General features: G+C 37.0%; 1 protein-coding gene across 5 annotated transcripts in view; it reads right to left on the minus strand.

Moving 5' to 3' along the window:
• Positions 1 to 24,851, minus strand: part of IFTAP (intraflagellar transport associated protein) — a 62,977-nt gene that overhangs the window by 4,896 nt on the left and 33,230 nt on the right. For 4 of the 5 annotated variants that reach the window (XM_032166244.2, XM_058446932.1, XM_058446933.1 and 1 more), the window contains 3 exons: positions 21,165 to 21,319; positions 18,487 to 18,553; positions 6,133 to 6,272 (listed from right to left, as the gene is read on the minus strand). In XM_032166244.2, the coding sequence (XP_032022135.1) occupies positions 6,133 to 6,272; positions 18,487 to 18,553; positions 21,165 to 21,319 (362 nt within the window). The remainder of the gene's footprint in view (positions 1 to 6,132; positions 6,273 to 18,486; positions 18,554 to 21,164; positions 21,320 to 24,851) is intronic. The other variant, XM_032166245.2, reaches the window with a different exon arrangement.

The raw sequence follows: 24,851 nt of genomic DNA on the forward strand, positions 1-24,851 counted from the left end.
GAATTTAAAGTATAATAAAAAATAAAAAAATAAAATAAAATAAAGAATCACAGGGGAAAGTGAAGTGAGAACCAATGAAGCAAGAGTGCCAGAGGAAGGTCAATTGTGTCAAACATGGTAGAGAGATCCATTAAAAGGAAGACTGGAAAGTGTCCGCTGGATTTGGCAATCATAAAGCAATTGATGCCTTCATTCTGAAAACATCCAGGCAGGCAATTGGAGCCAAGGATATTTTACAATATATTGAAGAGTCTAATAGCTTTTCAATTCTGGATGAAAAGAGAGAAATAAGAACAGACAGTAGCCAAAGAGGGGTCCAAGATGAAGGGAAGCTTGTTTTCCTTGTTTTGTTTCATTTTGTTAAGGATAGGAAAGACTTAAACATGTTTACATGTTGACGGGAATGAACAAATAGAAAATAGAGAATGACCCCAACCACGTTATTACTGTATACCAGAAAATCACTCCCATTTAGTGGTGACGTTTATTGTTTATTTATGTGTTCATTTAATAAATGTTTACCGTATGCCTACTATATGTATGGCACTGAGCTCGCCACTAGTTCTGACTTTGCATGTTAATTACGTAAGCTTGTGATGACATGCATGAGTGAATTTAGTCTTCCAAGACAGGAGACACATAAGTAATTCAAAGTGAGCCCAAGTAGGTGCACACTGCAATTCAGAAGATATCACTGTGGTCTTCTAAATGACAGCTTTTCAAATACAGAAAGGTTGCATTTCTATGTATATATTTCAGTTATTGGCTGTTGTGGCATACTTTGGAAATTCTCTTCTTTCAAGTTCAGTTCATGTTAGAGTTCAAAGCTATAAGATGCCAAGGTTTTTAGATTACAAACTGAAATTATGATTCATTTCAGTAAAGACTTTGTGCAATGGAACACCAAGTCCCCTGCTGCTAAACAAAAAACAACCATGAATTAAGTTATTAACTTGTTATTTTTGCCTAAGGAGCTGAAAGAAATATGTGGATTTCAGGTGTCTAATTTCAAATCTAATTGAAACCTTTTTGCCTCTCAGGGAATAAAATTTGTACACTGTTGGAAAACTTTGAGTCCCCTTAAAATTGCTCATGTGACTTACTCTAACAGAGACACTGCTGATGGAGAGATTGTTTTCATTCATAGTATCACATAGGTAAATTAAAGAAAATAGAACTAATGCTTAAATCAATATTGGCGGCATTTAGCTGTAGGCTACTATACAAAGTAATATGGTAAATCAACTGTCTTTATAGGTGAAAATTTTTAGAGTCCTATTATGAATTGGAAAAACAGGAGAGTTCCTATTAAAATACCACACAAGTTTCTTCTATGACCTCTTCTACAGTTTTCAGGGGGAGAGAGTAGGTATCCCAATTTTTCATCCTCCTAATAACAATTCTCTTTGTTCTGTCTACAGAACAAAGCAGCTTGAAGCAGCTTCACACTTCCAAATTTCATCAAAATAAAGTAACTAAGGCAAGGTAATTCTATACACATAATTCTATACACAATTATGTATGTGTGTAGAACCAGTGGTAAAATCATGATTATCTCAATAGATGCAGAAAAGGCCTTTGACAAAATTCAACAGCCCTTCATGCTAAAAACTCTCAATAAATTAAGTATTGATGGGACGTATCTCAAAATAATTAAGAGCTATTTGTGACAAACCCACAGCCAAAATCATACTGAATGGGCAAAAACTGGAAGCATTCCCTTTGAAAACCGGCACAAGATAGGGATGCCCTCTCTCACCACTCCTATTCAACATAGTGTTGGAAGTTCTGGCCAGGGCAATCAGGCAGGAGAAAGAAATAAAGGGTATTCATTTAGGAAAAGAGGAAGTCAAATTGTTCCTGTTTGCAGATGATATGATTGTATATCTAGGAAACCCCATCGTCTCAGCCCAAGATCTCCTTAAGCTGATAAGCAACTTCAGCGAAGTCTCAGGATACAAAATCAATGTGCAAAAATCACAAGCATTCTTATACATCAATAACAGACAAACAGAGAGCCAAATCATGAGTGAACTCCCATTCACAATTGCTTCAAAGAGAATAAAATACCTAGGAATCCAACTTACAGGGATGTGAAGGACCTCTTCAAGGAGAACTACAAACCACTGCTCAACAAAATAAAAGAGGACCCAAACAAATGGAAGAACGTTCCATGCTCATGGATAGGAAGAATCAATACCATGAAAATGGCCATACTGCTCAAGGTAACTTAAAGATTCAATGCCATCCCCATCAAGCTACCAATGACTTTCTTCACAGAATTGGAAAAAACTACTTTAAAGTTCATATGGAATCAAAAAAGAGCCTGCATTGCCAAGACAATCCTAAGCCAAAGAACAAAGCTAGAGGCATCATGCTACCTGACTTCAAACTATAGTACAAGGCTACAGTAACCAAAACAGCATGGTACTGGTACCAAAACAGAGATATAGACCAATGGAAAAGAACAGAGCCCTCAGAAATAATACCACATATCTACAACCATCTCATCTTTGACAAACCTGACAAAAACAAGAGATGGGGAAAGGATTCCCTATTTAATAAATGGTGCTGGGAAAACTGGCCAGCCATATGTAGAAAGCTGAAACTGGATCCCTTCCTTACACCTTATACAAAAATTAATTCAAGATGGATTAAAGACTTAAATATTAGACTTCAAACCATAAAAACCCCAGAAGAAAACCTAGGCAATACCATTCAGACCATAGGCATGGGCAAGGACTTCATGTCTAAAACACCAAACGCAATGGCAACAAAAGCCAAAATTGACAAATGGGAGCTAATTAAACTAAAGAGCTTCTGCACAGCAAAAGAAACTACCAACAGAGTGAACAGGCAACCTACAGAATGGGAGAAAATTTTTGCAATCTACTCACCTGACAAAGGGCTAATATCCAGAATCTACAAAGAACTCAAACAAATTTATAAGAAAAAAAAAAACCCATCAACAAGTGGGCAAAGGATATGAACAGACACTTCTCAAAAGAAGACATTTATGCAGCCAACAGACATATGAAAAAATGCTCATCATCACTGGCCATCAGAGAAATGCAAATCAAAACCACAATGAGATAGCATCTCACACCAGTTAGAATGGCGATCATTAAAAAGTCAGGAAACAACAGACGGTGGAGAGGATGTGGAGAAATAGGAACACTTTTACACTGTTGGTGGGACTGTAAACTAGTTCAATCATTGTGGAAGACAGTGTAGCGATTCCTCAGGGATCTAGAAGTAGAAATACCATTTGCAGCACTATTCACAATAGCAAAGAGTTGGAACCAGCCCAAATGTCCAACAATGATAGACTGGATTAAGAAAATGTGGCACATATACACCATGGAATACTATGCAGCCATAAAAAAGGATGAGTTCATGTCCTTTGTAGGGACATGGATGAAGCTGGAAACCATCATTCTCAGCAAACTATAACAAGGACAAAAAAAACAAACACCGCATGTTCTCACTCATACGTGGCAACTGAACAATGAGAACACTTGGACACAGGAAGGGGAACATCACACACTGGGGCCTGTTGTGATGTGGGGACAGGGGGGAGGGATAGCATTAGGAGATAGACCTAATGTAAATGACGAGTTAATGGGTACAGCACACCAACATGGCACATGTATGCATATGTAACAAACCTGCACATTGTGCACATGTACCCTAGAACTTACAAGTATAATAAAAACATATATATATTTAAAAAAAAAAAGAACCAGTGGTAAAATTAGGGAAAAAAATCTGAACCAAATAAATGTTAAATGTTTGAAGTGATGGATATGCTAATTACCCTGATTTGATCACACACATATATGTGTACCAAAATATCACACTATACCCCATAAATATATACAATTATTATATGTTAATTAAAAAATTTAAAAAACAAAATTAGGTAAAACATTGAGTTGGTCCAATTCATATCAGAAAGTTGATGGATTCTTAACAGGCAATTAAGAGAAAGTTAGGAAGGACATCCAGAATACATTTTCAGCTTTTCAGATTGAAATCACAGAAGGAAACTATCATCTCTAACTCAAAATGGCCTTTCAGTAAGCCCTTCACAACCCATTTGCTGTAAATTAATGATTATGTTCTTTTACTAGCACTGGGTACTTTAAAATAAGATGAATGTTATCAAACCAAGGCAGTGTTGGTACAGTACGGGTTGAGTATCTCTTCTCCAAAATGCTTGAGATGAAGTGTTTTGGATTTCAGATTTTGGAAGGGTTGCAGAATATATACGAGTTGAGCATCCCTAATCTCCAAATCTGAAATCCAAAATGCTCCAATGAGCATTGCCTTTGAGCATCATGTCAGCACTCAAAAAGTTTCAAATTTTGGAGCATTTTGGATTTTCCCATTAGGAATGTTCAACCTGTATTGTGATTCTAGACAGTTGTGAAAAGTTACTCTAAAAAATAGTAATTAGAAATAAAAATTCCCAACCAAGATGTTACTTCAGATATTCAAAAAACAGCAAAAGTTTTTCATCTGTGGCTTGTATCATTTTGATTCCAGCATTTTAAAATGTCCACATTTCTGGTAAGCAGTTTATATTCCTCTTAAATATACCACCATATATGGGGTCTCAACTTGAATTATACTGCTATTTGATAGATTCCAGAAATCATTCAGTTTTCTTAACCCATTAATTAAAACCACTTTGTAACAATTTCTATAATTGTACTAGATTATATATATTCTCAAATTGTACTGAAATAAAATTGTATTTCTATAAAAGTACTAGGTGCCATGCCTACTGGCTGGTCCAATAACTTGTATGGCCACAAGTGAAGTCAACAGCATGAACAAATCTTAAAAAAGAAATTGAGTCCTTCTAGAAATAGCCTTATAATTTTAGCTTTTTACAACTCAGAGAAAGCAATCTATAATTCAAAAAGCATATTGAAAGGTGGCTGTCCCTACCAGTTTAGCTGGTAATCAATTTGGGAGTTTAATATAAGCCTGCACGCATCCTGGATATACTTTCATGATGTCAGTGAACAAAAGTACTTATTAGAAAGTGGCAATTTAAAACTGAAGTGTGTGGATTATTTCTGACTGAATGGCTAATTCTATAACAGAATATCTTTTAGTAACAAGACTAGTACCTCATGATTAAATAATCCAAAAAGACCCTAAGGATTTTGTTAGAAAGCAATAATAAAGAGCCCTTAACAACAACTTGAGCTTGATCCTGCTTTGTGTTCCAGTAAGGAGAGTGAGAAAGGTCACTACCAGCGATAGCAACAGCCTGTATTGATACATGTTTATTAAGCATATGTAGAAGAGCTGCAAAATGATAGCAAAAGATGACTTTCAAGTTGCACATTTGCGAGTAAATATATGGCACAGATTCCATTTTCACGGCTAGGTGACATTTCTCAGCCTCCCCTGTGGCCAGTATGAACATGTGACTAAGTGGTCACCAGTGGAATGTGAGCTGAAATTAAGGACCCTGAGTCCTAAGCCTTGGGGAAACATGCTGCCCCCATGCTCTTCTCTCCTCCCCTCCAGGTATGATGATGACCTGACCTGGAACATGCAGGTGAGGACAATGTCCTAAAATATAATGGACATCCAGAAAGAAGGAACCTGGGTCCCTGATGACCCCCCAAAAAGGAGCCACCTGCTCATTTTAAGGGCTCTATACAGGCTGTAAATAAGAGAAATAAACATCCATCTCTTTTCAGCCATTGAATTATTATTAGGATTCTCTGTTATAGCAGCCTGGCCTTACCTCAACTAATTCAAAAGTTTATAGAACCTTATCAATAATAATAAAAACAGCCAGTTCAGACTAAAAAGGGCAAGAAAACTGTCCATCCTTTCTATTGTGCAGTCCTTGGGTAGCACTGATCTGTAGCACGGCATACACTGTAAAACAAAAATGGGTTTCCACATAAAAACATAATTGCTCTATGTGTTTAAAAAGAAATGTATGCATTTGAGATAGATGGCTGTGAGAGGGACCAATTAAGCAACTTCAATTTTATATTTTCCCAAATCTTAGAGAAATACAGAAGCATACAGCATTTCTTTGAAGGGATGAATTACAAAATCAACGCAGTGTGGAGAATGACTGAATTCCCTGTGGAGTACCTCTTCCGTCTGTTTGTCCATTCTTTTTACAGCGGGCTTTGGCTTCACTTCACAGGTAGGAGGCTGGGCCACAAAAGGGATACAGGAAGGAATGCTTGTGCTTACATCCTGCTCCACTTCTCCCGGAAGCAGCAGCAAATCTGTTGGATACAAAACATTTCAATTGAGCCTTTTGCCAAGTTCACAATTTACCTAAATCATTTAAATGCCCAGAAGTCGAAGAAAATGAAGCAAATATGCTCATGTAAAGTAGGTCCATTTCACAATGCCTGTCCTCCTTTGGGAACTGGACTCAAGGGATTGCCCTTTCCTCATAATAGAAGCCATTAGTGCATTTATTTTTATTTCATCTTTGCAAACGTAAGAGTCCCCCCAAAATGTCTGGAGGAGTACTGTTTTTGGAGTAACCTGATTGTCCTTTTATTCTCAACTCAATTTCTACTTTTATACGAAAATAAGGTGATAAGATGTTACTTTTGCTTCATTTTCCCATATTTTCCTGGAGGGATAAAGAGAAAGAAAATGGAGTACTGATTTCATCCTGTAAAAATATGGCAATATTTCAAAAATATATATTAAAAAACAGTAATGCCAGAAGGAAAGTACTTTAACTTTCGGCAGAAAAATGAAATACTCTGTCATATTCAGAATGCATGGTCTAATTTTCAACACTTGCAAAGAACAACAGCAACGTGTTTCCTGCTTGTTAAGCACAATCTCAAGAATTCAATAACCAATCTTGGTTTTCTGATTGATCCATTATAAGCAGATATATCTCCTGATTTTTGCATGTATGATAATACATGGATGCATCACAGACAACTGATGATCTTCCACAGCTTTCTTTAAGGAGGACAAAAAAAACAAATAGAAGCACAACAGGTTTCCTCCTCAGTCTGTTTTCATAGGACCAGAAGGGCTTGCAAGAGCTAGCCAACAACTTGGAGTCGACTCTGGATGATGCTGCCTACTTCTCAAAGATGATCCTAATTAAGGCACTAATTAACTTCCCAGTGGAAGTGATTAATTAATAACAGGCATGACGACTGCTGCAAATGGCAGCATGTATAGGGAGATAATTGAGCAGGTATTGATATTCAAAAACTGAATCTTATTTGAAATGAATCCCTCAACACTACAGATATCCCCTTCACAAAAAAATTAATTACAAAATTCTTATGATTCCAGCAACAGAGAACACAGACAGCCAGGAAACAGAATTGTGGAGGGGAAATGGCAAAGAAGGTAATTCTGCTATGACTAATTACTGAAATCTTGGACTATGATTTCATTAATTAGCAGAAATAAAAACAATAAAAATAGCCAACACTTACATACTCATCATTTTATATGCTTTAGCTCAGCTAATACTCCAAAAGCTCTATTATTTCCCATTTTACAGACAATGAGCTAACAGACAGTAGCCTCACTCAATATCCCACAGCTAAAAAGGGCAGAGCTGGGCAGTCTATCTACACAGCCCATGCTCCTCTCCTACAATGTCACATTACGAACTTTCTTTAAATAAGCATTTTCGTTAACATATTTTATTTTACTGGATCAAATTAAACACTCAAACTTAGAACCAACAAATGTCAGTACTATAACACACTAGCATGGTTAGGCAATATTAAGTACATTTCCCAAACATTTCACACCCAGAGAAACAACATTTTAAAATTCAATGAGGTTGGTGGGAAGACTAGTTTTCTAATGCACCTATTTATGAGTTCAAAGCCAAACTCCCTCACTGAGAGTCCTCATGTAACAGCCCAGGACTGGTACAAATCTGGTGAGGGACCCACCAACAAGGAAAGCAACAAGAGACAGGCTTGGGCCTCTCGACACGAAAACCATTATCTACCTGACCCATTGGCTGACAGCGCAAACGTCAGTTCAAATATGAAATCAAAATCAATTCTGCTTTCAGGGCTATTTAAAATCATCATTCTGGCTGACAGTATTGTGCAGTGAGGAGGATAACTCTGCAATTTCTTTACTGAAACTTCACTTCTCTAATCTATTTGCCAAGAAGGTAGGATTTTCAACAAAAATGGTTTCTTTCATAATAATTCTACTGCCATGGGAACAATTCTTTTTTTTTTTTTTTTTTTTTTGAGACGGAGTCTCGCTCTGTCGCCCAGGCTGGAGTGCAGTGGCGCGATCTCGGCTCACTGCAAGCTCCGCCTCCCGGGTTCACGCCATTCTCCTGCCTCAGCCTCTCCGAGTAGCCGGGACTACAGGCGCCCGCCACCACGCCCGGCTAATTTTTTGTATTTTTAGTAGAGACGGGGTTTCACCGTGGTCTCGATCTCCTGACCTCGTGATCCGCCCGCCTCGGCCTCCCAAAGTGCTGGGATTACAAGCGTGAGCCACCGCGCCCGGCCACAATTCTTTCAAAATAACAAGACTCAGTATACTCCACGTCTTAAATTCTTGCCATTTGTTTCTTCAGAGTAAAAGCAAAATGCACCAATGCATATCTATTAGTGCCTAACACAGCAACTTATACATAGTGAATTCTCAACAAATACTTGGAGACAGAAAATGAATTTTGTACACCTCAACTTTTAAACTCAACAGCAAGTATCAAGAGTCTGCCTGCCAATAAGATGTTGTGGATGATGTAAAATGAGTATAGCCCTTACCCTCAAAAACTAAACGTTACAGGAATAAGACTTTCATATATAAAATCAATCAAAGAATAATCAAGAAAAAATTGAATGGCTCTAACTCTAAAGATGACAGATTTATAAAAGGGCAAAAACAATATAAATGAGAAGAGCCTGGCAAGGCATATGTTATAAAGAAAACTACTGCAATCATTTAGCCATTTTACAATCGTGGGTGGGTTATATATACTCATATTCTCTCAGGAGAAAAAAAGTACTGTATTCACTCATGGCAGGAAATGAAATTTCAAGTTCTCTGTATAACTTTCTGAAACAGAAATGCTTTAAGAGACTTAATCTGATCATATAGTTGTTGTTTCTAAAACAATCAAAGGCTTTGTTTTCATCTTAATGAAATGCGACCATCTTGGCATTATAGAGTCAGGGCCACTTTCAAAAATGAATCTTGAGGTTGGACGGCAAGACTGGTTGAAGTATTTTAATCTCTTCTTTATCAACCACATGTTTAGAAATTCTACTGTTTAAAAAGTAGCTATTCATGCCATTTGTCCCTGTATTTTGTCAATGATCGGCAAGTCAAAGACTACAGCCATGTAATCTAATACAGTGTTACAAAGTGGGCCATCTACTTGACATCTGAAAATTTATATACAATAATATTTAATCTGCCTGGCATATATATAAAATTAACCAATCTGTTCATTTGTTACCACATAAAATGGCCAACATTTCCTGAAAGTTTGGGCATCCTAATACAAAAAGGATATAGATAAAAAACACTTTAGCCATCCAGGCCATTTCTTTTTTATTATTATTATTATTATTATTATACTTTAAATTCTAGGGTACATGTGCACAACGTGCAGGTTTGTTACATATGTATACATGTGCCATGTTGGTGTGCTGCACCCATTAACTTGTCAATTACATTAGGTATATCTCCTAATGCTATCCCTCCCCCTCCCCCCACCCCACGACAGACCCCGGTGTGTGATGTTCCCCTTCCTGTGTCCAAGTGTACTCATTGTTCAATTCCCACCTATGAGTGAGAAATGCGGTGTCTGCTTTTTGTCCTTGCGATAGTTTGCTGAGAATGATGGTTTCCAGCTTCATCCATGTCCCTACAAAGGACATGAACTCATCCTTTTTTATGGCTGCATAGTATTCCATGGTGTATATGTGCCACATTTTCTTAATCCAGTCTATCATTGTTGGACATTTGGGTTGGTTCCAACTCTTTGTTATTGTGAATAGTGTCGCAATGAACATACGTGTGCATGTGTCTTTATAGCAGCATGATTTATAATCCTTTGGGTATATATGCAGTAATGGGATGGCTGGGTCAAATGGTATTTCTACTTCTAGCTCCTTGAGGAATCGCCACACTGACTTCCACAATGGTTGAACTAGTTTACAGTCCCACCAACAGTGTAAAAGTGTTCCTATTTCTCCACATCCTCTCCAGCACCTGTTGTTTCCTGACTTTTTAATGATCACCATTCTAACTGGTGTGAGATGCTATCTCCTTGTGGTTTTGATTTGCATTTCTCTGATGGCCAATGTTGATGAACATTTTTTCATGTGTCTGTTGGCTGCGTAAATGTCTTCTTTTGAGAAGTGTCTGATCATATCCTTTGCTCACTTTTTGATGGGGTTGTTTGTTTTTTTCTTGTAAATTTGTTTGAGTTCTTTGTAGATTCTGGATATTAGCCCATTGTCAGATGAGTAGATTGCAAAAATTTTCTCTCATTCTGTAGGTTGCCTGTTCACTCTGATGGTAGTTTCTTTGCTATGCAGAAGCTCTTTAGTTTAATTAGATCCCATTTGTCAATTTTGGCTTTTGTTGCCATTGCTTTTGGTGCTTTAGACATGAAGTCCTTGCCCATGCCTATGTCCTGAATGGTATTGCCTAGGTTTTCTTCTAGGGTTTTTATGGTTTTAGGTCTAATATTTAAGTCTTTAATCCATCTTGAATTAATTTTTATATAAGGTATAAGGAAGGGATCCAGTTTCAGCTTTCTACATATGGCTAGCCAGTTTTCCCAGCACCACTTATCAAATAGGGAATCCTTTCCCCATCTCTTGTTTTAGTTAAGTTTGTCAAAGATCAGATGGTTGTAGATGTGTAGTATTATTTCTGAGGGCTCTGTTCTTTTCCATTGGTCTATATCTCTGTTTTGGTACCAGTACCATGCTGTTTTGGTTACTGTAGCCTTGTACTATAGTTTGAAGTCAGGTAGCATGATGCCTCCAGATTTGTTCTTTGGCTTAGGATTGTCTTGGCAATGTGGGCTCTTTTTTGGTTCCATATGAACTTTAAAGTAGTTTTTCCAATTCTATGAAGAAAGTTATTGGTAGCTTGATGAGGATGGTATTGAATCTATAAATTACCTTGAGTAGTATGGCCATTTTCATGATATTGACTCTTCCTATCCATGAGCATGGAATATTCTTCCATTTGTTCGTGTTCTCTTTTATTTCCTTGAGCAGTTGGTTTGTAGTTCTCCTTGAAGAGGTCCTTCACATCCCTTGTAAGTTGGATTCCTAGGTATTTTATTCTCTTTGAAGCAATTGTGAATGGGAGTTCACTCTTGATTTGGCTCTCTGTTTGTCTGTTATTGGTGTATAAGAATGCTTGTGATTTTTGCACATTGATTTTGTATCCTGAGACTTTGCTGAAGTTGCTTATCAGCTTGAGGAGATTTTGGGCTGAGACAATGGGGTTTTCTAAATATACAATCATGTTACCTGCAAACAGGAACAATTTGACTTCCTCTTTTCCTAATCGAATACCCTTTATTTCTTTCTCCTGCCTGATTGCCCTGGCCAGAACTTCCAACACTATGTTGAATAGGAGTGGTGAGAGAGGGCATCCCTATCTTGTGCCAGTTTTCAAAGGGAATTATTCCAGTTTTTGCCCATTCAGTATGATATTGGCTGTGGGATTGTCATAAATAGCTCGTATTATTTTGAGATATGTCTCATCAATACCTAATTTATTGAGAGTTTTTAGCATGAAGGGCTGTTGAATTTTGTCAAAGGCCTTTTCTGCATCGCTTGAGATAATCATGTGGTTTTTGTCTTTGGTTCTGTTTATATGATGGATTATGTTTTTTGATTTGCGTATGTTGAACCAGGCTTGCATCCCAGGGATGAAGCCCACTTGATCATGGTGGATAAGCTTTTTGATGTGCTGCTGGATTTGGTTTGCCAGTATTTTATTGAGGATTTTTGCATCGATGTTCATCAGGGATATTGGTCTAAAATTCTCTTTTTTTGTTGTGTCTCTGCCAGGCTTTGGTATCAGGATGATGCTGGTCTCATAAAATGAGTTAGGGAGGATTCTCTCTTTTTCTATTGATTGGAATAGTTTCAGAAGGAATGGTACCAGCTCCTCCTTGTACCTCTAGTAGAATTCGGCTGTGAATCCGTTTGGTCCTGGGCTTTTTTTGGTTGGTAAGCTATTAATTATTGCCACAATTTCAGAGCCTGTTATTGGTCTATTCAGGGATTCCACTTCTTCCTGGTTTAGTCTTGGGAGGGTGTATGTGTCCAGGAATTTATCCATTTCTTCTAGATTTTCTAGTTTATTTACGTAGAGGTGTTTATAGTATTCTCTGATGGTAGTTTGTATTTCTGTGGGATCAGTGGTGATATCCCCTTTATCATTTTTTATTGCGTCTATTTGATTCTTCTGTCTTTTCTTCTTTATTAGTCTTGCTAGCGGTCTATCAATTTTATCCTAGTCTCTGACAAAACAGACTTTAAACCAACAAGATCAAAAGAGACAAAGAAGGCCATTACATAATGGTAAAGGGATCAATTCAACAAGAAGAGCTAACTATCCTAAATAAATATGCACCCAATACAGGAGCACCCAGATTCATAAAGCAAGTCCTTAGAGACCTACAAAGAGACTTAGACTCCCACACAATAATAACGGGAGACTTTAACACCCCTCTGTCAACAATAGACAGATCAACGAGACAGGAAGTTAAAAAAGATATCCAGGAATTGAACTCAGCTCTGCACCAAGTGAACCTAATAGACATCTACAGAACTCTCCACCGCAAATCAACAGAATATACATTCTTCTCAGCACCACACCACACCTATTCCAAAATTGACCACATAGTTGGAAGTAAAGCACTCCTCAGCAAATGTAAAAGAACAGAAATTATAACAAACTGTCTCTCAGACCACAGTGAAATCAAACTAGAACTCAGGATTAAGAAACTCACTCAAAACCACTCAACCACATGGAAACTGAACAATCTGCTCCTGAACGACTACTGGGTACATATCGAAATGAAGGCAGAAATAAAGACGTTCTTTGAAACCAATGACAACAGGTGACTTCTAAATAGAGCTTCCAGCTATGATAGTCTTGTTCAGTAATTCTTATTCTTAAAAATGATTGAAGATCTCAAAGAGCTTTTGTTTATATGGGTTATGTCTATCAACACTCACCATATCAGGAATTAAAACTGACAAGTGTTCCAATATTTGTATATTGGAATCATTACAAATAATCAAATTACATATTAAAATAAGTATTTTTATTAAAAATCTATTCTCTAAAAACAGAAAATATTGAGAAGCATTATTTTACATTTTTTCGAATCTGTTATAATATCTGGCTGAACAGAAGAAAGTTGGATTCCCTATTTGCTTCTGCATTCAATTTTTGAAATATGCTATTTTAGTTGATGCAAAGAAAATCCAGATTCACACAGATAGGTAGTTGGAAAGGGGAGGAGTATTTTAATAGTCTTTTTATATAGTTGTGGATATTTTTCTTTGATACTACACCACGATCTGAAAAATGATAAAGTTTTCAAAGGTTATTTTCCATGAGCATTCTGAAAACTTGTCAGTGAACTTTTTGTACTGCTACATTAAAATCCATTGGTCTATCTTGTACACTGAATGGATCTTTCCCCTATGTATAATTTTGTAAACATTATTAATTGGTCATTTGGAAAATATTGGTTCACTGTGTTATGTAGATCTTCCAAATGTTGACATATTTCATTATACAGTATAAAAATCACATTAGTTAATATCACCAATTTTGCCAGAAAAGCCTTTAAATATTGAGAAGCTGTCAAGCTCACAGTACTAGATACAAGTTCTCTAAAAATCTAATTTTCACTTGATCCATTGCCAATTTTATCATTGGCAACGAATACTATTAGTTATTAGACTTGAAGAGACAGGCTCACTTTATCCATTTTTGAGAAATATAGTTTGTCAGTTACACTTTCAAATAAAAATGGTGATTCATGAAAGAGAAAAATAAACTAGTTCAGCACACCACTCAATCACCCAAGTGTTTTTCCACAACAACTGTATTTCAGTATGTAACAGAAGTGCCTTATGAATACTTACTGTTTTGACACAAAAATCATTAAAAAAAGGTATACTTAAGAATCAAGATGTAATAAAATTAATAATTTTTACTACTTCAAGAAATTTTCAGTGGAAACTAGCATTTGTTTTTGATTATAAATTTATGACAGTGAAGATGACAATTGCTAGTATAATTTGGTGCCACAAACTTGATTCACAATAAGGTGCCAGCATCTTCACCCAGCATTGCTTTTCCAACTTCAATGCAAACATCAACACATGACCTGCCAACCTCAGGGTTTCTGAGGGGTTCCTAGACCACATCTTCAGGAGTCTGCTGGTCTAGCTAATGTCAGTCCAACCCTCCCACCATCAACAACTAGAAAAGCTAGATAAATTACAAAAATCAACTATTTAAAGGTGTTGGAGAACTACCAGGGTAGCCTAGGACTTGAGGAACCAGGATTTCAGCCACAGTTCTTAAATATTTGTCAACTAAGAGTCCCTAGTCATTCAGGGGTGGCCTAAAGCTGCTTAAAGTTGCAAATCAGGAAAGAACTTTTTTTCAAAAAAGAGGTAACTGATGTCATCATTTGTATGCACTTGCTCATTAATGGCAATTAATCCCATTAATGGACTAAAAATGACTGGACATTGCTATGGTTAGGATATGGTTTGTTTGGCCTCAGCAAGTCTTATGTTGAAATTTGATCCCCATTGTTGGAGGTAGGGACTGGAGGGAGGTGCTTGGTTTGAGAGTGGATCCCTCAAGAATGGCTTGGTGCCATTCTCTCCAGAGTGAGTGAGTTTTCGCTGAGTTCTCACTCTTAGTTTCCAAAAGAACTGATTGTTGAAAAGAGCCTGGCACCTCTTTCCCTCTCTCTCGGTTCCTCTCTCGTCGTGCAGTTTCTGCACATGTGGTTCCCCTTTGGCTTCCCCAGAAGCACACGCTGGCTCCATGCTTCTTGCACAGCCTGCAGAACCATGAGCCAAATAAACCTCTTTTCTTTACCCAGCCTCAGGTATTCTTTTACAGCAACATAAATGGACTAAGGCAGAAGTACAGTACTGGAGAACCTGAAAATAAAAATCAAACAAGGCTGCAAACCTTTGAGCAGGAATCAGTGCCCATTCTCAGTCAATACAATCAGCCACAACATAAGTACACCTGCTGACCAAGAGATGTGTGTAAGACAGTATGAATCTCAGAAGTAGATTTAAAAAAAAAAAAAAGTCTCTTGAGCTACTTGCACTCGACCAGAAAAGAGGTTGGGCTGGGCCCACTGAGGAAGCATAAAAATAAAAACGAACAGAAAATCTTCCTATTCTAATGGCCTCAGCACAATAACTAATAACTAATCCAAACAATAATTGTGCTGAGTAAAAGTTTGAGCCAGTTTGTCTGAGGCATGACAGTCACCAGGTTAACTACCTTATCTCAAATTCAAAAAAGGAAGAATAGGTTAACTTGATGTCAAATAAACACAGTGCACCAAACTCTGTGGCAGACGCTACCCTGAGAAAACTGCTTAATACCATTGCTTAATAGAATTGGCTCCACTGAAAAACCATCTCCAATCTTTCCACCTGGGCTGCCAAATGATAAAACAAATATTAGAAAAGAATCACGCTCCTAAATCTTAGAGAATATTTATGAGAGTGAATGGGGTGAACAAATAAAGTCAATGGTAGAAAAACAATATGCAAGCCACTTCCTTGTTGCCCTAGGCAAATCTGTTGCTTAAACAATAACAACAGAATCTAATCAGTAAACCTCCCAGCTGCCAAAATTATACAAGCAACTTTACTATTTAAAATGTCACATTTCCCATCTGATATAAATATTTGCCTTCTGCTCACATTCCTGAAGTGTAAAACAAATTAGGCCCAAACTAAAATTCACCTTGGCACAAACTATTTAATTTCTTTTTCCTTTAAATGGCCCAGATTGAGCATTATGAAAATTGTAAAGCCCTGGTGGCCTTTTTCAGTAATTAGAATAGATTGCTGAAGCCTAGGTTGATTTTCAGCATAGGCTTCGCACATCATTCTATGTGTGGGAAGGTCTTGACTAGTTCATTCAAGTCTTGGTTCAGCCTCAGTAATCTTTTATACACAAATACAAGAAGGCTTGTTATCTGATTTCTGGAAAAACCATACTAGTAAGATGTTTTTATCAATATTTTAAAATAAATCTAGTAATTGAAAAATGCAACTTGAAAAAAATATTTAAAGAAAACAATGTGAAAATACTGGAGAAGGTAAAAAGGCAATTTAAAAGATTGATGGGCCAGGTGAGAGGGCTCACACCTGTAATCCTAGCACTCAGGCGGGGGGGTGGGGCGGGGTGTGGCCGAGGCAGGTGGATTGCCTGAGCTCAGGAGTTCGAGACCAGCCTGGGCAACACAGTGAAACCCTGTCTCTACTAAAATACAAAAAAATTAGCCAGGCGTGGCAGCATGCACCTGTAATCCCAGCTACTTGGGAGGCTGAGGCAGGAGAATTGCTTGAACTTGAGAGGCAGAGGTTGCAGTGAGCTGAGATCGTGCCATTGCACTCCAGCATGGGCGACAGTGAGACCCCGTCTCAAAAAAAAAAAAGATTGACATAACAAAAATCAGATCTGTTGGCTATGTTGGTTTATGTCAATATACAGAGTTCTCATACTGGCAAGAAGTGAAAAATTTAAACCATCACAAAAGCACCCAAAACATGTACTTTTGTGCCCTCTTATGAAATTTATTTTATATTGCATATGTATTACATGCAGACTAGAACCATTTGTCTCCACGTGTTATCCTCAAATTAATTACATTAGAATCGTCTGGGGTGTTGGTTAAAATGCAGATCACCAGATGCCACCAAAGACCTTCTGAATTAGATTCTCTATTGGGAGGGTGATCCAGAAATCTGCATTTTTAACAAGGTTCCCTCCCCCAAATCACCCAAAACCCAAAACAGTGTGCTTCCTCTACAAAGGTAGCTTCCTGACAAGTCCTTAGCTCTCCCTTCTAATCCAACTGGAGTCCCTGTGCTGCTCTCATTATAGAAATTCAGAGCCACTCAGGGTATTAAAGTTAGAGAACCTCTCCCTGGAGGATGTGATCCCTTTAGACCTCTGATCTCACTTAACCAAATAAGTAATTAAAGAATCTGCAACATCTACTGGTTAATGGTGTGCTTGAGAAGCAATCCCTTCATGGAGTAGTCTGATGTTTGAAAGCAGAAAAAAAATGTTCATTTCTTCCAATTACCAAAGCCTTTCAAATTCAAGCAGCTGAAGAAGCTAGAGTAGAGGTTTATACAACCAATGTACAGATAGTCACCATCCCTAAACCAACTTTACCTAGTCACTTTAACTTCTGTCTGATTATAAATAAGCCATCCTCCCCCAACACTAATGACCATAAAACATGTTTATGACTACCTAAAGACAGTAAACAATAGTTAAATAGCAACAACCAAACCTCCGTGGAAACTGCCCCTTCTGTAACATTAGGCATTGACTTTGATATATTCTTGCATGTTAAATCAGGAATGAGTGTTTAAAAAAAAAAAAACCTCCTGATTTTGAACATATTTCAAACGTCCTTCGAGAAACAAAGAATACCTATGCCTATCCAGAAATGTTAACTAGAAAGAAAAAAGTTTTCCTCTAAATAAACATCAACAGACTAACATGAAGCCTTTTTCAATCCAGCCCATGTGGAAAAATGCCTCAGAAGAAACATTTACAATATATCTTTAGTATTAAAGGTTTAATTTACATAATAAATATTTTTAAAAGCAAAAAAATGGATTTTCTTTTATTTTCTTTAGAATAGCTCACTGAAGCCTGCGTAGATTTTCAGCCTAGGCTTTGCATGTTATTCTACATGTGGGAAGGTCTTGACATTAGTTCACTCAAGTCCACTGAAACTTGGTTCAGCCTCAGTAACCTTTAATACCAGGCAAGACAGCCTTATTTTTGTGATCAATTCTGATATTTTTATGATTTTTATGATTAATAGGTATTTTATGTGTCCCTCAAAGATAATCTCAGTTTACAAGACTGTACATCTAGGAAACAAAGATTTGACTTACAATGGCTCCACTTGAGACAATTACCTAAGAATCAATCCTGTGATGAATTGTTAAGGGGGAGAGCACACCTTTATTTCATTTAAGACCAAAGGTTTCACAATCTTCAAAAAGCTCTGACCTTTCAGGTGAAATTTTTGTTACTGAAAAAAATAGCTCACAACTTTAGTTTTTCCTATCTTAGGAGAGGTGGAGGTAAGAATTGCCAAAAACAGGAAAGCTGTCTAAAGCCTTATTTGTAGTTTCTAGAAAGAGGTCAGGTAGTATAGAAAGGAAATAGAAAGCATACCCTCACTCATTTGGGGTTTAATCTCTTCATCCATGTCCAAATCTTCTAAATCTAGGAAATTATCTACCTAGAAAAAAAGAATTAACATAATTTTTAAGCAGAATAGACCTAAAGAAAAACTGCAGTGAAAAGTCAATGAATCCACTTCCACAACACCTAACTGAACAGCTGAATCCACTTTTCTCATTAACGCTTGAGTCCCAGCTCAAGGCTTTTGTGGTCACTGTGCTTTCCCAAGAGACATCTGATAGAAGCAGTAAATTTGAAAGCTGGCCTGGATTTTGTAGGCACCATAGTCAGGCCTCTGCACTGAAAGGGAAAAAAGCAGTCTGAGAGTTTTTTAAAAGGGACTTTGTTCCAGATTCTGTCCCAGAATATATACCACCACCATGACAGCTGAAAACAGTGTTTCTGGGTTTTGTTTTCGTTTTATTGCTTTTGCCTGTCAAGCAAATGGTGGCAGTGGCTCTGGCTACTGTCATAACACCGTGCTTTCTTATGGCACTCTGAGGAGCCAGAGAGAAGAAACCAAAGAAAGCAGGAGAGAAAAGTTCATTCAAAACAAAATCACAAGAGAGGTGAGCAGGGCAAAAACTCAAGTGTTCTCTCTTTTGAGCAAATAAAACTGAAAATTACTTCAAAGGTAAAAAGCAGGGCAAATGACCTTTACAGACAAAATAGCAGCGTTTCAATGAAAAACTATTCCACATGGAATACTGCTTTCCACTGCAAGCTGACAATGAGACATTTTAGATTAACAAAATGGTAACATTTAGACATGAACTAATTCATCTCAAGTGAATATCAAAGAGTGTAAATAAGAAAATGATCTCACCACTGGCACGAATGAGACCTAGTAAAGGAATAAGGTTGCAATGCCTTTCATGCTCATGACCTAAACATGTGCATAACAAAACACCATAAAATTACAAATTTACATTTCATAATTGGAATTCAAAAGACAGGCTGGGTCTTTCTTTCCCCAGCTCTACTTGCGAGACCATAGCTATTACATAGGAATTTTAAATGGTACTGCCATTGCTTTTAAGTACGTACCTGCAGTTATTATCTGGCATCCAAGTAAAGGCAAAAATTTATCTTCCACATAATGGTTTCACTACTAAATTTTGAAATTCTCTCATACTATATTGTTATTTACTTAGTGGTGTATGCTAAGGGGGACTGGAGTCATGTTTCTCTATCAAAGCACCCCTTTCATTTATTAAGCTCTAAGGAAAAAAGATCCAGAACCCAGCTGACCAAGGATAGTTTAAGATATTCAAACATCAATTAATAAAAAAAATTGTAAGGAAAAAATCTGCTGAATTCCCCAACTTTGTATAAGGGACAGTAAATGAGTCCTGTGTTTTTAGTTTATTTGTTGTGCTTTTGGTTTTTGCCAAGAAAATTAAAACATGCCTTACCTTCACCTTTTCTGCGCAATTCAGATCACCTTGAAAAGAACTGCCAATTTTTTGGGCTTCATCCATCACTATCTGAAAAAATACTTTTTGGCCTTCATCCATCACATATTGATGGAAAAATGAAACAACTGAAAATAAAGAAGCTGCTCTTGTAGCCCTTCAGATGACAAAACTCCCCTTCCCGTTTTTGTTAATTAGCTAAGCATAACAGACCAAATTCAGTAAGCCATAGCGGAGGTCAGGGAATAGGTTTCAGGAGCTCTGATTCTACTTCTGTCCTGTAGACTCATCCACAGCGTAACCTATAATAGACTACTTAACCTCAGTCTTCTCATGAGTAAAATAGGAATACTCCCCACTCCTATCCCATCCCAATGAACCTCTGATGAACAAATCAGAGAATGCTAACACAACATTTTCAAGTTATTAGAAAACAATGTCATTCAACCATTCTTGTTTCTCAAATGCTGGTTAAAGACTCTCTATATAATATAATCCCAATGGTCAGTCATTGCCAGTAAAGAGTGAAAAAATTTCATATCCCACAATTATCTCTCTGGAAGCAAGTTCAGGAAATAAAGAATTACAGGCATCTGCTGTATATAAACATATTTCTAACACAGAGATTTTTGTTCCCTTGTTAAAAAAAAATACAATATACAATTCTGTCCACAATATTGCAAGGAAGACATGATGAAGCAGAAATTAGAAATTTAAATGGCTTAAAAAGCAGAACAGTTTCCACTATAATTCCTTGATAATTAAAAACCATAGCTGAGGAGAATGTGAAGAGTCTATAAAGTCTTCAAGATTAGAAAAAGAGTATCTAACATTTATTGACCAAATCTTAGAGAAAAACAAGATAATCAATTCCACCTTGAGTTTGAAAGAGATGAATCTAGGACAGGTGAAAGAAAGTCCCATTTTACACACAGAATTATAGAAAGGAACTCTTTTGTCCCAAATAGAAGACAAGCTAAAAGAAATAATTTCAATAATTTATAGATGGCAGATCCTTAAGAACTTTTGAACAAAAATTGGGGATAACCAGTTATCATCATAAACAATAGCTGTCAACAATATGAAATACATGTGATGATGACTTTCAATAAAGTGCCCCAATGGCACTCCTTCTAGAATTAGGAATTACAGATCTAATAACTGTCTAGTGTTTAGTAGGGTCTCTTTTATTTGATTCATGAAGAATTCTTTTCTTCTCAGATTGTTTCTATACACATACTATGTTGGTATTACCTGTTCTTCCAAACATTGTGATGAAGTATGAAGAAAGATGGTTTTATTTCTAAGATGGTAGTCATTTGCTTCATTTTTATGAGTAACTTTTGCTGAGGTAAAAATGTTTTCTGAAGAATCAGTTCCAAACACTCCCCTTTTGGACACATGATCCTCTGAAATAAGAAGTTATGCACTATTAGAAAACATCCACAACACCAAATCTGGTTTATTTTGTGTATATTGAGAAAGTTTCTTCCAACAAAAAAGAATACTTTTCAAAGAACTCTACAAACCGAACCCTTGAGGCATTAAGCACTCTGAACTGTTAAAAGTGATTTCTAAAATTGGATAGAAAAATAACATTATGTCACTCAACATATATTTATTGAGTGCCTATTACATATCCAGCACTGTTCTTGGTCGCTGTTAAAAAGTTAATAAAATACAGTATTTGTGAGACTCTTAGACATGAGCTATCCCATCTTTTTCTAAATTTGAGGGATTTTTTCTTTATATGAAAGCAAGGTATGGATGATTTCAGAAAACTTATGAGGGGAAAAAAGTAAAATATGAAAATAACTCATAATCCTACAAGCCAGAAAGGCCACAACAAAGTTTTTTCAGGATACATAAATATTTTTTATGTATCCATGCACTTCTAAAAATCCAAATGGAATCATACTGTACATAACTCAACTTGCCAGCAGTATCTCTTTTCAGGTTATTGAATATTCCATGTAATTTTAATAGTTATCAAGAACTCCTTTATATAAATGTAAGATAGTTTATTTGACCAATTCCTTATTCTTGACTGTTTAAAATTATAAACAATGAATATCTTTGTACTAAATCCATGTACATTCATGATTATCTACTTAGGCTGAGGAAAGCATCTACGAGTAATCCTAAATTAAGAGACTAAGACAATTATATCATGATGCTATTAAAAGAAATGTGGGGGAAATAAAATGAAATAATTTTGATAAAAGATAATGAATCTAGCTTTGGCCATATTGCATTTGAAGTGCCAGCTGAAATTGTAGTGGGCATGACCCAAAGGCAGCTGCAAATGTAGGTTAAAATCTGGGAGAGATTTCACAGGAGGTAAATATCTGTTCATCAATTACACTGAGGTAATAGTTTAAGCCATAACATTATTTTTAATATTAATAGTAATATTAAAATAATCAGAGTTAACATTCATTGAGTGGCACTCTTTTGTGAGCATCTCATGAATCATTTCATTTAATCCTCAGAATACCACTAAAAGTAGACACTGTTACTATCCTCACCTTACAGATTAGAGAACCAAGGCCTACAGAGAGAGAAAGTAACTTGCTCAAGGCTATACAGATGGTTAAGTAGCAGAGTGGGGATCTGAACACGCCTTCTGACTCTAGAACTTATCCTCCTAACCACTGTGCCTTGCTTCCTGCATTAATGCAGCAAATGAAAAGAAAAGGTCTTTAGAGAATAGAGGAAAAAAGAAGCAGAAAGGTGGGGGCAGGGAGCCAGAAAGGAGAAAGGAGACAAGGAAGAATGGTTTACAATAGTCGAAGAAGAACTAAGGGTGCAGGGTACATTCCAGAACTGAAACTTGCTTCTTCTGACAACAGCAAGTACAGGAACCTACGTCAACGATCACTAAAAGAGTGATAAAGGAATTCAAAAAAGTCAAGTGGCAGAAATCAAGCCATTGTTGGGTTGGAGAATCCTACTCCATCCCCTTACTAGCCTCTACTATAAAAATGTTGCAGAGACTCAGCAATTGTTTTATCTGTGAGTTCCTTAGGAACATCCCTAACTGAAGGGGTTACAGATAGCCTAACCCAGCACAGTGCCCATCTTTGTTTCTCTTGACCTGTCAGTGCATGGCATCAAAATCAGTGAGATTCATGTTGTTGTAATGATCACAGCCTGGTACAAATCCAGTTAAAATCATTTGTTTGCTTCTGAATACCCTATCATTGGTAGAATTAAGACTTGTGAGGGTATCTTTAGGACAAAACACAGATATACTGATGGGAAACAGAGATAAGGTGACCTAATCTATAACACATCATTAATAAGCCAGAGAGGGAAAACACAAATATGAAATGCATCACGTTCTCTTTAAAAAGGTCATATCCATAAATAACACCCCCTCAGGCCAGCTCTCTACTACTGCCTACTGCACCAGCACCAGTGACTTCTAACTAGCTACTAGTGGGAGAGGTGGCCCTTGCCTTTTGCCTCAATAAATCCTTGGAAATTCTGGTGTGAAGCACCCAACCTTGGTTTCTGCGGGTGGAGGGCTGAGGGGTGCTGAGCAAAGTGTGGGGAGGGTTGCTAAGAATACGCTGGAGTAACCAGCCCTATACAAGATGAGATAAATGAGGAAGAAATGGTCTTAGGACTTAGTCTCCCTGACTTCTTCCACTTTTACAGCCACAGAGATGTCCTGAATCAGTCCTAGGGCAAAAAGCATTGGTAGCAGAGTAGAGCAAGATAGGCATGGAGACACTTGGAAATAGGAGTTAACTGAGGGATGAAAGAGTTCCTCAAACTTCATCAATGTTCAAAGGAAAGCAGACTTCCTGTGGCTACTGCCATGCCTCAGTGCTCTATTCTAATAAAAGGTGAAACAGTTTCAGTTTTCCCTGCTCATCCTTTAAATCAAGTATAACCTAAATCTAGTAATTACTAAGAAAATACTATGTACCCAGCACACTATTGTAATAATCTATTGACTTAAATACTTGAAAAGCACAGCAATGTCTGAAAATCAAAGATGTTCTACAAGGACGAGTTCTATTTGTTCTCACAATCACTCAGTGTACTCTACTATTTCCAATAAAACACCCAGGTTATGTGACAGGTAACCAGATGAAACTCCTTTGAAATAAAGAGCAAAATATAATGAAGTCCCAGCTTCTGATCCTCATGTTGAACTATTATTGGGATCTCAGATCTAACAAAAATTCTCATCCACTCTTTTTAAAATTCTCCTTTTATAAACACAAAGTTTTCATTTTTAAAAAACAGACTGGATGATGTAGAAAAGAACTTGTTCACTCTCTGACAAAAGCTACAGTTTAAGGCTCCTTTCTAAATTTCAGAATTAGTTTCACAAGAATATATGCTATATCCCTCCTAAGACCCAGAAGTGCTCCTTCTAAAGGCTTTTATCGTTGTTTTTAAAATCCAGCAAATAATAAATATCTTGGCACAATGAGATAGGGAAAAAAGTTATTTTTCAATATGATAATGTCAAAATGGCAGATGCTGGCACAGACCAGAATCTGAAGTGGCTGAAAGCCTGACTAGAGAGCCAGATGCCGCTTCCTATAGTAATCCTGGTGCAATAAAAATGTGCCACCCAAGTGTTCGTCTCATCTTCTTCTGTTTCTGTTTTTCATCAGGGTCCTCTTCCACCCTTTCATCTTATCCCTAATGTTTCTTGCTTTGAAATAAGTGTCAGACATAATACGGTTTAGAAATCTAACAGCAATATTTCAGAGAACAAGTAGGTTATTGAGACCTGAAAAAGCGTTCCTTTGGGCATTTCTGAGTCAAAACTTCAATACAGATGAGACGAAAGTTTTTTTCTAAAGGTTTTTCGAGGTTTCATTACTCTGAAGCAACAGAATTTCAATTTCCTTTTGATACCAAACAGACAAGCTTCCAACAGATCTCCCTTACAAGGCCCCCACTACACCTACTGGG

Source organism: Hylobates moloch, unplaced genomic scaffold (assembly GCF_009828535.3).
Source record: "Hylobates moloch isolate HMO894 unplaced genomic scaffold, HMol_V3 SCAFFOLD_11, whole genome shotgun sequence".
Classification (NCBI taxonomy): Eukaryota; Metazoa; Chordata; class Mammalia; order Primates; family Hylobatidae; genus Hylobates; species Hylobates moloch.